Raw genomic sequence first — 16828 nt, forward strand, 5'->3', positions numbered from 1 at the left:
TGATGACTGCCTTTTGAGGTACGTTTACAACTGCACCACCACCTTCTCTGTCAGGTCTACAATGCAGAGATAAGCCTCCATCATTATGACTCTGTTAAATAGGGAATAAAATAAAGCAGGGTGGCCATTGGGCTGCAGACTTTCATTTCAGGGCTGTGTTGTGCAGTCTTGCAGCTCCTGAGTGTCAGACATTATCACCACCACTACCCTCAACCTCACCCTGCCCCTTGTGACAATTACTGCCCTACCTCCCTATTCAGCACGTAATGAGAAAACTGACTGATCGATTTCTGTCCAGCCAGTAAAAGAAGGGAAGGAAGCATTTGGATATAGTGCACATGAGACTCAGAGGCACAGAACTGCATGATATCCATAATACTATTTAGATTTTTTAAGTGTTAACAGGAGAGGAATTTGTGATTACAGCAATTAATGCTGCAACTAGCAATTATTGTCAATGCCAATAAATCAGCTGACTGCTCCAACAGTTAATTGATTATCATTAGGTCTATAGAATTGATTAATGGTTAGGTCTATAGATTGGTAGAAAATAATAAACCAAACTACACGTCCCAATTTCTCAAAGGATAAGTGATATATGCAGATTGTCTGTTTTGACAAATTTATTATTAGTGCCTCATTAAAATTAGAATACTTGCTCTCTTGAACTGGTGATTTGTGGTCTTTTTGCTTTAATAACGTGACTCAACAAAAAAGAATTTCCCCTGTAAAGCATTGACAGATTGATGATGGGCCAGTTGAAAAAAAGATGAAAGCCAATGCAGCATGAAGGCATCGTCTGTATGTAATACCCATCACTTAAATTAAATGTGCCCTCAAACATAATGCAACTCAACCTGCAACTGTTCGTTTAGAGGTTCAGGCGTGTTATGCTATTGGCAGCTGATGTAGCCTGAGTCAGAGATGAGGATCAGGCTGCAGGGGTTTGGTAAATGTTTCTGTCCAACTGGACAGCGCCAGAATTTCCTCCAGATCGCAGGAGCCAGCCCAGTAATCGTCAGTGCACGGGGGTGACTGAGTGATCCAGCTGAATGATCGTTGTTCCACCATTGGTCACCTAAATCCCATTTAACCAAGTCATTAGTTTCCCCATTGTCTGTTACTCTATTAGGGGACGGTGTGCTAACACAGTCACAAAAAGTATTATCAGTACAATTTCAATAGATTTAGAGATTTTTTTTTCCTGAAAAGATGACCGAACAACAAATCTTGAGACCTTTCAGACAAATGTTGGCTACTTAGAAGAAGGACATCTTAGACAGGAAGACAGAGGGAGCAGCATTTTGTTATACCAGATGGCTCTTCACTGTATGAGACAAAATAAAGACGCTTTTTTATTTCTAACTTGATTAATCATTTTACCAGAAAATCTATCCAAAATTAGAGCAAAGTTGTTGGCTTTAACCTGGTGAGTTGGGATTTTGTCCGGCGATGTTGTGGTCTGAAAATGAGGATTTTGGTAGTGCAGAGCTGAAAGCTTGGGAATGTGTTGAAAGTTCGCCTGTAGTGTTTCTAGACAACGGAAAGTTAATACGACGCCATGATGTCAGTTGTGCTTCTAAGTCCCACCTCGGTTCTGCGCTCTGAGCAATGCTGTTCCAGCCATGTATGCGGGTCTCCACATCATTTTGTTTTCCTTTTTCACACTTGCACTTGACCAACCCAAAAAACACTGAATCAAATGACACCAATTGGGGAAACAGGTCAGACTACACACAGCTCCCTCTGCCGTATTTATATTTCCATGAACTCAGTGGCACTCCTGAAGACCTGTAGACAGCCTCAGGTGATATGTTGGTGGAGTTCCTCTTTCATTAATCAAGTAGTCTAAACTGATCATTGTAGATTTGTCATCAAATTAAAAACTGTCCTGATTAAATGTTAAATGCCACAGTGCTGGATTAAAGGTTTTCAATCAGTCACTTCAGTGATGACAACTGTTCTAGTCCAGTGTCGCAACGTAAGGCTAAAAAAAAGAAAGACCACATAGTCCTGTATGTTTTCCATCTTGATTTATTTATCCCTTTGACTGATTACATGAATATAAATGTTCAGCATGAAATATGGTCCCGGTGACAGCGTCTTTTCCAAGCGCCACCACGCTGTCCTGTAGGGTCAGAGCTCCACTGCCACTCACAATTATTTATTAGGCTACATATTCACTCTCTATCCATCACTGGATCGCCACCCGGCCCGGTCACATCTCTTTATGTTTATTACAGTGTCCCACCTTCCCGAGGAGGATGATTGACGTTTTCGGAGAGGACCGAGGTGGGACTTGCGCGCTCCTTCTTCTCCAATCGCGGCTCGAGGGGGGCGGAGGCTTTTCCATCCATACTCTGATTATGAGTCAGTTACCAGACATAAGCGAAACAATAACAGTTGGTGGTTACTTTGTAACCAAAAACCTTCACTGGCAAGTTGAGTCTCAAGCGCGTTTTGGCGCATCAAGCTTGTCGACCACCATCGGAGGTTTGATCCGAGGAAAGCACAACGCGCTCCACTTTTAATCAGATTAGGAGCCTTTAATGTTCAATCCTGTTTTTTTTTCTTCTTCTTCTTCTTCTTCTTCTTCTTCTTCTTCTTCCCTACAGTAGCGGTGCAGGAGTGGCCAAAGCCAAAAGCAGCGATTCAGATCAGATTTCACCTAAACCAGCTGGGAGAGAGACCGAGAGAGAGAGAAGGTTTGTCAGTCTCCCTCCTCCCAAATCCAGAAAAGCTTACCAAGGAAAAAAGGAGGAGTGTCGGGGCTGAGAGAGAGACGCAGAGGAATCCAGAGGAATTTCCGAGGATATTTTTTTCTTTCTTTTTTTTTTTTTTTTTTTTTTAGCACCCCCCCCCCTTCTACGCCCTCCTCTTGATATTAAAATAATAGAAAAAAAAAGTTGGAGGCGAGGCAGCAGGGACCGTGGTCAAGGATGGACGAGCAGCCGCGGTTGATGCACTCCCACGGGGTAGGCATGGCCGGACACCCCGGCCTGGCGCAGCATATGCAGGATGGCACGGCGGGGTCGGACGGAGAGGGAAGGAAGCAGGACATCGGAGACATATTACAGCAAATAATGACCATCACAGACCAAAGCTTGGACGAAGCACAGGCCAGGTGAGGCTACGTACGAATAAAAGCCACTTCTTCTATTAAAGCAGCGTTGTTTGGGGATGGAGCGGAGAGATCATAACATTGTCGTTTGTATCTAAATGAGAGCAATTACGCCCACAGAAGTGCCATGACTGCGCGAAAGCAAACAAACAAACAAACAAAAAAAAAACCTAAACAAACAAACAAAACGTTAGAAACTTGTCACGATCCGGATCAGGTTATTTCAAGCAACTTTTATATGCAGCTTCTAATGCAAAGCGTTAATTATTAGGTGGTCGTTGGAGATTAAGGTGAGCTGCCTGCACGCTGTTCTTGAAAAACTGTGGAGCAGTTGGCACCTCAGTTTCCCTGAGACTCTTCTACCTCCTTACAGAGGTGCTTACATTGTAATCCCGAGCTACTAGAACATGTTGCAAATCATTTTCCTTTAGTTTGAACCCACTGCACTATTAATAATGACCCCAAATCTAATGATTTAATGCTCGGTGCATTTGACTTGGGGCAGTTAAAGCGAAACTGGTTGGATTCTGTTACACGTTTTCTCGGAAGGAAAGTCTTGGTTCTGCAATGGTTTGAAATCTCACATAGATTCAGAGTATGAGTGAGGCCACATAGTTCAGGTTAGAGACTGTGTGTTCAGTCTAAACATTAGACACAATTTTCTCTGTGTTGTCTCAAAGTGTTGTGTGTAACAGTCTGCCTGTGACAGTAGAAAGAGCAGGAGGAAATTGAATCTTGCTGATGATATCTTGGGATTTCAGAAGGCACCATCCTTTAAAGTATCTTGATCACTGTTGCCACTTGTTTGAATATTGATGTGGAAAGTGGTGTCCTGTCCTCTTTTTAGGAAACATGCACTGAACTGCCACAGAATGAAACCTGCTCTCTTCAATGTCTTGTGTGAAATAAAGGAGAAAACAGGTAAGTTGTGTTTTTATACTTTCTTTAGTGCTTTTGCTTGCAGTCACTACCGATAAGTACCAGAGAACTTGATATCTTTGATAACTGATGGATTTATAAGGAAACCTGGATTTATTTGTTCAAAGCCATTACGGGGCACGTAGACTTTTCTCTCCCAGGCCAATATAAATATATTTATTTATATACTCTCCTTGATATATGATATTCTTTCCTGCAAACGTCACACAGTGTTCATTTGAACAGCTCTGGCCCCAAACGAGGTGCTGTCATTGGGCAGGAGTGTTTTCATGTCGACATTTGGGCCTTTCTGGGGCCAGGCTCTCTCCTCCCTCTCTGTCAGTTTCCCTTGGCCGAGTTCACTGCTCTTTGCTAAGTGAGCTGTTTTACATGCAGAGGCAGGTCAGAGGGATTTTCTGTTTATGTTTGCAACGGCGGACAAAGTCATGAAAAGGAATGTGAGAATTATTACTCAGTTAACGGCAGATTAAAAGAAGAGCAGCTCACACGATGAAAGCCTGTGGATATTCCCCGAGGGATGTGGCAGCGCGCTGCTTTTCAAGGGTGGAAATAAAACAAAATATCCAATATAACCTTATCTGTTTTTGAGAGAGTCTTGTCACTTTGTCTCCGGGTGCTGTAGCATTGCAGTCATGTAGACAGTTGAAAATAAACACAGAGCTTGTATGGAAGCAATACCATTTCCCTTAATTTGACACAAACTCTTATTCACTGACATTTTGTTCTTGTGAGTCAGATATTGGCAGAGGTCCCCTATTTCCAAAAAAAAAAAAAAAAAAAAAAAGGGCAAAAGAACAAGCAGACACTTTGGGATTTTCACCAGATTTATAAAGGTTAAAGAGTGCAGTCTGTGAGGAGGAAGCTATAGTAGGTTGGGGCCCTGTTTCTAAATTGCAAGGCTTGGAAAGTGAAAAGTGAAAGAGTAATGCCTGGCTCTTTGTAAACTGTCTGGCGTCTCCCTGGGTTCAACCAGAGTTCGTTTCCAAAAAGAAGAACAAAGTGACTTGGACCTTTTCCTGGCTTTTCCCCCTGCCTCTCCTCTCTTCCCACCGTTCTTGGCAACCAGGATTTCACAGAGCTTCTGATGAGAGAGGCTCCCCTCAGCCTGCAAATTCTCTCCCCCTCTGTTTAGGACCAAGTTTGGAAATGGACATATTTCACCCTAGTTTATGTTTTCTCCTTTTTCTTCTATTGAATCAGTTATTTTTCTTCCAAGTGTAGCTAAAGCATGCTCCAACCCACAAATCAGCTACAAATACACGGCTACATTGTTTTATAGAAAGACAGAAAATCCTTTAAGGTTCAAAATAAGCCAAACAATTTGTGAGAGTCACGACTTAATGGCTGCCTCACTGTGTCCTCCCTGTCTATGTTTGAAGAGCTGAGCTGCAGTTCATCTTCGCCCATAGGAGGTTTGTGCAGATGAAACTGAAAATCCTTTCAATGCAGTGACAGAGAAAATGACTCAAACCTTCACCATGGCATTTACAGCCAAATGTGCTGAGTGCAGTGTATGCGAGTGGAGTACAGCCTGTAATTTGTCAGGTCTTTTTTATATTCTTTATAAAGAGTCAGCTTCTGCTTTTTGTACATTGTTGCAGTCAGAGTGTCTTTGGGAGGAAATGCAAGGAGATGAGTACAGCTGTGCAGATTTGAAGCAGCTCCTTCTCCTCAACCTTTTAATGAAGAGAGGAAACATTTATTTGGATCATACATCATTTGTTGCATGTAGTTACTCACATGCGGGTTATATGTATCTCCTTTTTGTGGAGTGCCATTGGTGTGTGAGTGTTGACAGCGGCAATATGGGGCATTGCAGCAGTGAGGTGTCCATTGGCAAGCAGCTGACAAACAAGGCAGGAGTGCATGCCAATAGTGGACAGAGCAGAAGTCAACTGATGACCCCACCCACCCCACTCCCTGTATATTCGTGCCGGGGTCGGGACTGTGTCACGGCGGGAGAGCATTTAGCAAGCTTAAACAAGTTTGCATGCTGGCTTGTGGGGAACCAGGGACGGCGGCTTATGTTACACCACTTACAGACGTTCCTTTTGGCCACCAGTGTTGTATTTCACACACCCCAAAAAAAAAAAAAGCAAAACAAAACTGTCTGCCCCCTCTGACTTTTTTTTTTTTTTTTTTTTTCTTTTAAACTATCATCATTGTTTCTACAGTTCCCGAGAGTTGTTTTCCTGTGCTTGCTTCACATCCTGTGAAGAGAGTTGGACAGCGTCTTTGTTTGTGTGGAACCATTACGGTGAGGGAAGCTGGCACGTACAGGTTGACTAAGTAAGAGAAGCCAGACACCAAGTCAGTGTTTCTGGGTGTCAGATTTCAGGCCTACCGTCCTCTGTCTCTCTATCTGCGGGCCTGGGACTGTTTCGTCAGGCCACTCTGTGTCAACAGCCTCACATTACCCCCATGCAGGCTCAGGTTAGATGAAGAGCTCCTGCATGACTAATGTGATCAGACAGATAATGCATTACACCGCTTGAACTTATCAAAGCTGGAGACTTGCTGAATCAGTCGGTCCCGCTAACCACACACACACACCCCCTCCTCCCTCCAAAGCCCGTGTTGCTAATTAGACATGTATCCATATTTACATATTACGGCTGTGTTCTGGTCACTTTCTAGGTTACTGGCAAAACATTTCTGTTGTGGAACATTATTGGTTGCAGCTACAGCTTATTTTCATTTTTCATCTGTTTACTGGTTGTCTTTTTAAGTCCACCGATTACTTGTATAGTTTAAAAAATCAAAAACAGTATGTAAAAAGAAATTCCCATCTCTATAACTTTAAACTGTAAACATCAAAGAAAAGCAGTGAATCCTCACATAATACAAAAGCTGTAGCCTGACAAAATGTATCTAAAAATATATGATAGAACATCAATACTTTATGATTAATGAAGTTCATAATTTTTGCAGTAGTCGCTGTACTTGAAGTAATTGTAAAGATATGTAATGGTGAAGTGTCAAATTACTATTTATCATTTTCTCTACCATTAACATGAAATGTTGATGGGAGTACTAGTTGAGCTCCCATGAAGCAATGGTTGGATTGGTCACTATGGCTCCCACTGCTGCTGTTTTTCAGTATTTAATTGACATGGCTGTCCATGATGAGTTCAGGGGTTAGTGTTGCCTCTCTTTGTTACTCTCCTCTCATCTCCAGTGACAGATGGAGGCATTAGTCTCCAATGTGGCGCTGTCCTGAAACTAATGGCTATGTCCTTGGTTTCCCCGCACTAGCCGGGAGACTGTATATCTGTCCCCAGCTTGGAAGTGCCGAAGCAGCAGTTTATCCCCCCATGTTTTAGTTTCCACGGAAATAAGGCCGAACAGGACTCTGTCTGTTCTCTCATAAATAACTTCAAATAAATAACTTCAAAACGAGTGCGAAAATTTTCCTGAGAAAATGCTGCCGGTCTTTGATTTGTGGGTGTATAAGAAACTCTTCCTCTACTTACCAGAAATGTTAAGCTAAGTTTGTAATAATAAATATGTAATTAGAGTGAGTGTGTGTGTTTGTGTGTATGTATATATATATATATATATATATATATATATATACATATATGTTTATAAGTAGTCTGAGCTGAGATGTGCTGATTGTAAGTTTTAAGCTTTTAAAGTGAGCTATATCTAACATAAATGGACTAGCTCCCTTTTTATCTGCTGACATTTCCTCTATATTCATATTTATATTTACCTTCCTTGCATTAACAGTGCACTTCAGAAGCAACAGCAAGTCTTTTTGCTGTAGCCTGTCCTCCGACATAAACTCACTTGCAATTAGGACAGCTAATATATTATGCAAATGTTGACTGGCTTAATTGAGACATGTTAATCATGTTTTAAGAGGCTAATTACAGCCCTGTATATCTGAGGTGGGAGTAGTAATTAGCCGTGATAACAGATCTGGCTGTAGAATGGTCATATTCTGTGTGTCGACGTATGTGTTTGAGTGGCACAGTCCCTTTGTAAAGCGTGTCCTGATTTGTTTGTTTTGGGGCGGCGAGAGCAGCTATTTTCATCTTAAAAAATGTCAGGTTATGTTGACCGCTTCAGGTGCTTGTGTGTAAGTGTGTGTTTGTTTCCTTTTTCAGACATCCGTTTTTCCCTCCGCAAATACTCTCAAGTCGCCTTCACGAAAACTGCAAGAAAGGCAGCAAATCACGCTCTATCAGTCGATCTATTCAAATGAATCATAAATGCATTGCATCTCTATCTATAGCTTCTTTCCTGCACTTCTCAATTCAGTTATCTGATGCTGCAGCACTGGTCATTCTGCACACTGGGCTTTTATACGAGGCTGTGTTCTTAGTTTTCTGACAGAGATCATATTCAGATCCATTACGCTAAGAATGCCTTCCCACTTATCGAATATAAAATTGCTTTAGAGAGGAAATTTGCTCCGTGGCAGAGTGGAGTTTCTTTTTTATCAGATGTTTGTCTCTGGAGCAGCTTTTACTGTCTACCAAACAGCTCCGGTGACATTATTGCAGTTGCAATTGCCTCAGCCATTGTTTTTCTGATTGGTGCTGTTTGGATTTGATTGGATTTTCCACAGTCTTATGGAATTGCTTGACTCAGCAGGACTGGTGGACGGGTATATACTCATATTGTTGTGTTGAAACACCTGCAGAGCTTATTACTGATATGTTCATGGGGTCCAACTGTGTACTCCAACTACCTCTGAATATTACTGTTGGTTGCTTTACCATTTATCCTGGTGTTAAATCTGTTCAGCTGCATACCCACCTTTTACATGTTACCCCCCCCCGTTTCACCAAAAACACTTATTCTTTCTTCTATGAAAAATACAACTTGTACAGACTTTTGGACCTACTTGGATGGAGGTTGCCCTAGCAGCTGAAAACCTTCACTTCGAGGTGTGGGATCTCATTCCTGTGGCTCCTAATTCTGTGATGTAAGTGGCATGTTGGCAGTGTGCTGGGGTTGTACAAAGGAACCTCCTAGACTTCGATGAACAGTCAAACATGAAATGGCAAGCGTTCTTCCCTGGCTGACTTAGTAAAAATGACATAAATTAATACACGCTGCCTAAACAGGACCAAGATTAATGGTTGCCTTTCTCAGCGGCTTAGATCCTCTGTCAGTTGCTGCTTGCTGCCCAGATGGAATCAACACCAATCAATGAGGCTGCCCGACTCTCCCTGGATATCTGCTTAGGATGTTGAGTGGGACACACATATGCACGCACACACTGAATATATACTATAGCCACGCAAAAACAGGCGAATTGCAGCGCTTTTGATGCAATATTTTTTTGCCCCCCTCTCCTTCTCGCTTGTCTTCTTTTCCTCTCCTCTGCTCTATATAAACTCAAAGGCATATCCTGTATCACTTCCCATACACTGGGATGTTCAATCAGGTGCCACAAAGTCAGATGGGGAAGAGCAGTGAGGCTGATGGCTCAGTAGTGATTGGATGTTTCAATTACTGATAGTAATGCCATGGTGTAGTGAGTCATGCAGTGCAGATAGCACCATTTATTTTAATCAGGACAGGGGAGAGATGGGTGTGGATGTGTCTCCCTCGTTTCAGAGTAGTTTCACATTTAGATGCAAGGGAGTGCTCTCTCTCTCTCTCTCTCTCTTTTTCTTTCTCTCTCTCTTTTACTCTCTCTATCTCTTTCTTTTGACACACAAACATGCACAGGCATACGCATGCATGCACACACACACACGAGATCAGGTGGATTTAGAGTGGAGGAGAGGTTGCCGTGGGTAACGCATAGCGACAAGGTACTCTCTCGGTGAGCTATTCTAATTTATGTTAATAAACCTTGCCGTTGCCGTGAGAGACAAAGGGGCCACAGATGAGCCTTGGTAACCTCGGCACCTTCACTGGAAGGAAAAGGCGCAGACAAAGAACAATGCAGACACACACACACACACACACACAGAAAAAGAAGAGATATTGAACTGCAGACAAAGACACAAATACTGTCGCGGAGAGCAATGATAAATTTAGCCACACAAAGAGTTGTTTTTGTGGCTGCAAAATCAAACAGCTTCATGCTGGCAATCTTCAGTGTGGTGTGTGGTGTGTGGTGTCTACTATTTCTGTGTGTGATAAAGTATGTGTTAGAGGGACAGGAATCGGCAGGCAGGCAGTCTCTTGGGATTGCTGCTGCTAATTCTGTGGGACCTACAGAGACACGGGGTGCGCGGGGAGTTTTGGATCACTTCCCGGGGCAGATGTGACACCACAGGTAGCGTTTAGCACAGTGGGGCGAGAGCATGATTGTTAGCAGAGGTCAGCATTTGGCCTGGCTGCCTGGCTGCCTGGCAGCGGAAAGACCATCTCAGAGAGGCGGATAAGGCTACTTCAAATCTGTGTCTCAACTGGTGTTGGCTTTTAGGCAAAAGGAACAACTCAGCATACACGAATACAGGCGATTTCTGCAAGATTCAGTCTGATGCAGATCAGAGCACTTTTTGAAGTTTTTATTTGCAGCGCTTCATTAAAGATTTGTAAGAATTAGCAAGTCCAAATTACCGTTGGGGTCATTGCAACTGTGAAGAAGTGAACTGTGAAATTACTGCAAAATCTAATTGTTTCAAAAAATAAAAAAACGCTTTCAATGTGGCACCAGAAACAGCAAGTCAATCACCAGCTTATTATCCAGACTTGATATTATGGAAAGTATACCTTATGTCTATGACTAGTAGCAATAATAATAATTTATTAGATTGTTTTGTGTGAAAAATTGAATACCTTGAATGTACACTCTGAATTTGAATTCTGACGTCAAATGAGGTAAGATATGTAAAAGAGATTTGTCTCCACTAACAGCGATGAGGATTGATCGTGAAGCAATGCCTCCTTGCTGACTCCGTGTACTGTAGATATCTGTAAAGAATGAAAACTGTGGGTTTCCTCCGTGCCTTCTGTCTGCCAGCTTGCCTTTGGCGGTGTTAGTTCTGGACAGTTAACTCCTACTGAAATTATGTTAATTGCTGTCATTTTCTTTTTTCTACTTGAGCATAATCAGCAAATTATATACTTCTGTTCATTTATTACCAAGCCACTTCTAACGGAGCTTTTACCCTTCAAAGACCAAAAGTTAGGAGGTACTTTGCTCTTATGATTTGTGTACAGATGAGGTTTATGTGTGCTATCAGCAGTTTGCCGTCTTGTGTAAGTTTGTCATCGTACTTGCAGTGCAGTCCCATAAAAAGTCTCTGATGTGGAAGATGAACAAAAACATGTTTAATAGCTAACCTAGCTAGACCTGAGCACTATGACACAAACACCTGAAAAATCAGGCTGTAGCCTAAAATAAAACTCTGTGTGAGACTGGTGGCTTGTTTGTGTTGTTATGATAATATAATAATAATCTGCACCACAGGACATGATCACCAGTAGTTTGATCGTACCTATTAATTGATTTTACTGTTGATGTTACTCCAGATGGCATCACGCTGTAGGTTGCTTCTGGTATTGCTAAAAAAGTTATAGATATTTACATCATGAATGTAGTAGCCTATATGTACTATAATGTTTATTACTGGCACTTTCATGTCAGACTTTAGACTTTCTCATAAATGACACAGTTGTTTGTGTGATAATTTTGGGTGCATGCATTAAATGACAGTAACTCCAAAAAAAAAAAAAAAAAAAAACCCAAACAAACAAACCAAAAAAAAAGTATGACATGAAAATAGCACTATTTAATGTTACAATTAGCTTATTGCTTATATCTCAGCATTTGGACACATCTACTGACCAAAATACACACGTATGTATGCACACAATCCCAGCACAAACATATTCTGTAGTAACACAGGTGTGCACCACAGTGTGTGTTCATCCGCAACAACTGCTACATTTTACTGTTTCACTCTGGAAGCTGAGTGTGTTTGTTTGGATGAAGATGAACAAAGAAAAGCTTTCATTTTAAACGAAACAGCTCCACACAACCTGATAACTGGTAACTGGACAAACTCTACATGTTTTCAGCCAAAAGGCACCTTGATCAGTGCGCCGTGTGTCCGTGCCAAGTTCACTTTGAGCCTCACTGTTAGTGGAGGCTTCCAGTTTCTCTCATGCTTTCAACAGTCACTCACTAGACTCGAATCAACAACCCTGTGACTCCACGCATGTCTCTTAACACCTCGAGGCGAGTGGCTCTTCTTCTATTATATTTTATTTGGCTTTCTGGCACCACCTTGTAGCCCGTTTTTATTGGACATGTCCTTCAGCACCGTGTTTAGCAGTCTCCTCCCCTAAACACATAAAATTCCTTTATGTTCCTATTACTTGAGTTTATGAAGAGCATCTTCACCCCCCTCCCTGCCAATAAGATCATATTGATAGATTGATATTGGGAGAGCTGTAGTGTGATAAAGGCATGGGGGTTAAGAGCTTCTTGGATAGTTTAACCTTGATAAAACAGTTGTTTCAGTGAGGCTGATTTTGCCCCATCCGTCTTCATCTGTCAGGGCCCCGCTGAAGTATGCAAATGAAGGCAGTAGAGGGAAGCGCCGTGTGCGGTTAAATGGGGCGTTGCGAATGTGCGGTGTACCGCGCCGACGGGGTGATACTACTTACTGTCCAAATTTAGTGTGTCTCCTCTGACACCCCCTCCTTCCCACCGCCACCACCACCCTTTTCCTTTTTGTCAGCATTTCAAGAATATATACAGCAGCCCTGAAAGGAAGTGCGGCCTCTTGTAAAATGATTACAGCCATGGCCGCAGCAAAGCGGTTTATGCTTGTATGTTTTATATTATGAAAGATTTTAATGTTTTTGAGCTGGAATGTAGTTCCTGCAGAACAGTGTGTTATCCTTTGATTTGCCTCTTTGTGTGTGTGGTATGTGTGTTTACATGATGCGGTGGGTTTTATTGCGTTCTCCAGCCATACATTTTAGAATATGGCTGTTTATTGCGCTAATTAGTAAGTCTGGAGGGGTAAGGGTAATAATCTTTATGATAATAACTGTTTATGCTTTAACACTGCTCTCCTTTCACAGTTTACGTTGCTTGGGCAGCTTCATTTGCCTGATTAGTTTTGTACCTACTCAGCAGCATTAGAGATGTTTTTGTGTGTGTGTGTGTGTGTGTTCTCTCATTTATCTCATGTGCCAGCATATTGATTGATTCCCCTGCTCACTCATTATTTTGTTGCTGTTCTTCACAACTCATTTTCAGAGAGGGGGCCAGAACTGAGGCCGGAAACAGATACCATGTCTCCTCTCTGCTGTCGACTAGCCACCACACACATAAAGCTGTCAATCAGGAGCTTTCCTGCCTGCCCTTTGTTATGGAACGCCAGCTCTGTGGGTGGGTCCTCTGGGTGATAGATGGCTCAGAGAGCCTATCAGACTGCAAGAAGCATCCATCTCTGTCTGGAGCCTGTTAAACAAGCTTGGGAAAGCAGCCATGTAGTCCTAACCACCACTGGCCTCCACTAAAAAAACCCATTAACATTAATGAAGGATAGCTTTAAAAGTTCTTCAGTAATAGGCTTGAATTGGATTTATGAGTCAGATAGTTTGCCAGAGAGTACGTCATGAAAAGTGTCACTGGTAGATAAATGGAAATGAACATTTGAAAGGTCTCGGGACACTGTTTCAGCAAGGATTTCAGCTCGACTTGGAAACATTTCTTTCACTTTCCCCTCAATCATTTTCCCTTCAGCTGTAAAATCAAGTAGCAGTTTCAGATGGACTGTGAAGGAAAGCTGAGTTTTGGGTTTTAAGTGACTGCAAAGACAAAGCTGCTCATCTTACATACAATACTGCTGCTTCTAAAAAAGTTCTTCATAGATTTTTTTTTTTTTTTTTTTTTTGGGAGGGTTGGGGTGGGGGGGTAATAGTTAATACTTTCATTCAACGTGGCACTGACCATTTCGGTATCTTGCAACTACCACTTTACCTGTCTGGAAGGTCCCTATAGATGGTTGATGTGAAATTGCCATTAGCAAGCCAAGTCCTGAGCCACAGATTACTGTGGCAGTACGTGGTAATCACAATGTTGAAAAATGCCTGATAGCACTCCAATCAAACTACAAAGTGTGGCATAAATGGGTTTTTTGAAGGGTTTGCACTTGGTTGTTGATGTGTCATCATAGTGCATTAAAACTGTCAAAGGCAAAATGGCAGTTTTTGAAACCGTTTTCATTTCGTGTGAATGTTAAAAGGATGCAGAAATACACTTCGACGCAGACAGTAAACAAGGCATCTGTTCGAGTATTTGGTCAAAGCACCTTGTAATGCAATTCACCTTCTTTTTTCGTCATATCCTTTAAAAGTATAGTTATTTAAAGTATTTCAAATGTCACCCCTCCGAGAGCTAAGCAGTCCGTAAGAAAATTTCATGCAGCCCCCCCCCCATCTTTCCTTCCCTCCCCCCTCTCCTTACGTCTGGGCTAGTCTGCTCTCTGCTAACCTCTGATGTCATTAGCGTTGGAGGGAGGTTGAGGGGAGAGAGCGGTTCCTATTCTTAATGAATTCTGCTGTGTCTTTGCACTCCCGCACCTAGTTAACCCCACCCCCCTCCGACGCTCAATGTGTCAAATTAGAGCAGCTGGAAAAGGGGAGAACAAGGAGATGTGCAAGGTACATCTCACCCCTCCTCATTTCTTTACTCTCCTTCAAATCACCTAATACAACATGATATTCACGAATGGTATCCGTGTAACGTCTATGCAAAAATGGCTGGATGCACTTCACCTATGATCACACTTCATGATTGAAGCACTGGCTGCAGTTAACAACATGTCAGTGATGCCCTGAAAATACAGTTAAAGGAAGAATTCACCATCAGGTAACTGTGTTACATACAGTATCATCAGTACAAAGTTACCTATTACATACAGGTAACGTAACTTCGTGTCATTTAAAAAGAGTTAATTACACATAAAAATTTTGCACGCCAGACTTTTTGGAAAAACATCAGCATTAACAGTAAATGGCATTTCAAGAAAACCTCTTGTCATGCAACAGTCAGCGTTATGTCAGAATATAATGCTGGACGTTGCACTAACTCCATCTATTTCATCTGTTGTTGGTTAGTTTAATTAAGATTTAATTTAGATGTCAAGCTCTTTGGCCTTGGAATGGAGCTGTGTGTATCCTTGAAGCATGTTGCTTTGATTTGTCTAGAATCCATCGCAAATGAGAGAAAATGGAAAGAAAGAAAAAAGATATGGAAGAGAACTTTTCTCTCTTATCCCAAGACCCCTCATTTTTTTTTCCTTTACCCAATTAAGAGGCAATGTATTGCATTTCCTGCATATTCTAGTTATAGGCTTATATAATTTTAAAGTTACAAACCTGCCAAATAATTGAAATGGGGTTAAACCAATTTACCTCTGAAATTCAGTGCAGTAGAAATAACACACAAGTGGTTAGTGGGAGTGGAAGTGTGTGACCCAGAAATGTCAAAAGCATTCATCAAATTTTAATTTTGTATTTCTTGTACCATTAAACTTTCTACCAATTTCTATGCCAAATTTATTTGTTAGGCTTATGGTTTGGGGATATTTGTATAAAATAAGACAGTGGAAAATGGGCTGTTATGCAGAGTTGGTGCAAAATGATCCAGAATATATGTGTACTGACAGAGGACGCAGGTAAATATTATTTTATTCCAGATTTAAAATGTTCTCCAGGGGAAATAAAAGCAGAAACCTGATGTTAAGGGTTTAACCTCAGCTTACCTTGTTTAACTTTAACTTCATTTCATGACTTCCTTTTGACAGACTCCAGAGAGAAGGGCATGAACTTGTTGCTTTCCCTGCATGTATTCGCACTGAGTAATAGTGACAGTGATAACACGTCCGACTCCTCTGTAGCTCTGCAGGAAGCACCTCTGCATGAGGTCGCATCTTCTACACTTTGCTCAGTGATCCTCAGGAAACGGGAAAAACACACCGCGCCGGTGAATAGGTACGAAGTCGCAAGTTATGTTGCTGGTAGCAGTTTTGAGCAACACGCCCGTGTTTCTGGATTTTCCCGTGAGTTTAGCACAGTTGTTTTTGCTTATGTCACCGTGGCATTAATGGTTGATAGTTCTGACTTAGAGAGCTGGCATCCCACTGTGGCTCTGCTTACTCACTCCTGAGCCTAGCTTTTAGTTTTCCCTGGCAGACCGAGGCCACACCTCATTAGAGTAAGAGAATGTGCCTGCCTTAATTAATGATATGTAAATATCCTTGAATTGGCCACATTTGCATATTAAGAGAGATTTGTGGAATCTGTGGAGTAATATATTTTAATTAGGGATTAATTAAAAATAATGGGAATTTCATTTTGCCTGGCAGGTTGTGTTTGTTGTGAAGCCTGCGTCGGGGCCCAATCTTTGAATGCCGAGGCAGCGACCAACATGTGAAGGAAGCTCTGCTCTTCCACCCCGTGTCTGTGCTGCATACAAACATGTGCCCTCACACACACTCACACACACACACACACACACACACACACTGGCATCACATTCCTTGAGATGCCAGAGCCTTCCCAGGGGGTCTCCACAAAGCGGTGCAGCTTTGAAAAGCGGGTGAGGAGGAGGAGGGAGGAGGTGGGGGATTCAGCTTGAACACCCACAATATGTTTTTGGGGATGGTCCCGGTTTGGCTCAATTTAATCTCCTCTCATCTCTCTGTTTTTTTCCATGTAGTTGGGGAATGGCTCTCAGACACGGAACACTAGTTATGTTGGCAATTATGTTAATAGAATGCCATTAGGCCGTGATTGTATATGAGCGAATGGGGAGAGAGGCCACGTTTTCAG

At 42.0% G+C, this 16828-nt stretch overlaps 1 protein-coding gene across 3 annotated transcripts in view; it reads left to right on the forward strand.

The window, feature by feature from the left end:
- The first annotated feature begins 2881 nt into the window (after nucleotides 1-2881).
- Nucleotides 2882-16828, forward strand: part of pbx1a (pre-B-cell leukemia homeobox 1a) — a 43770-nt gene continuing 29823 nt past the window's right edge. For all 3 annotated transcript variants that reach the window (XM_029525623.1, XM_029525624.1, XM_029525625.1), the window contains exons 1-2: nucleotides 2882-3124; nucleotides 3969-4042. In XM_029525623.1, the coding sequence (XP_029381483.1) occupies nucleotides 2940-3124; nucleotides 3969-4042 (259 nt within the window). In that variant the 5' untranslated portion in view covers nucleotides 2882-2939. The remainder of the gene's footprint in view (nucleotides 3125-3968; nucleotides 4043-16828) is intronic.

The sequence above is a fragment of the Echeneis naucrates genome, chromosome 17, assembly GCF_900963305.1.
Source record: "Echeneis naucrates chromosome 17, fEcheNa1.1, whole genome shotgun sequence".
NCBI classification, from domain to species: domain Eukaryota; kingdom Metazoa; phylum Chordata; class Actinopteri; order Carangiformes; family Echeneidae; genus Echeneis; species Echeneis naucrates.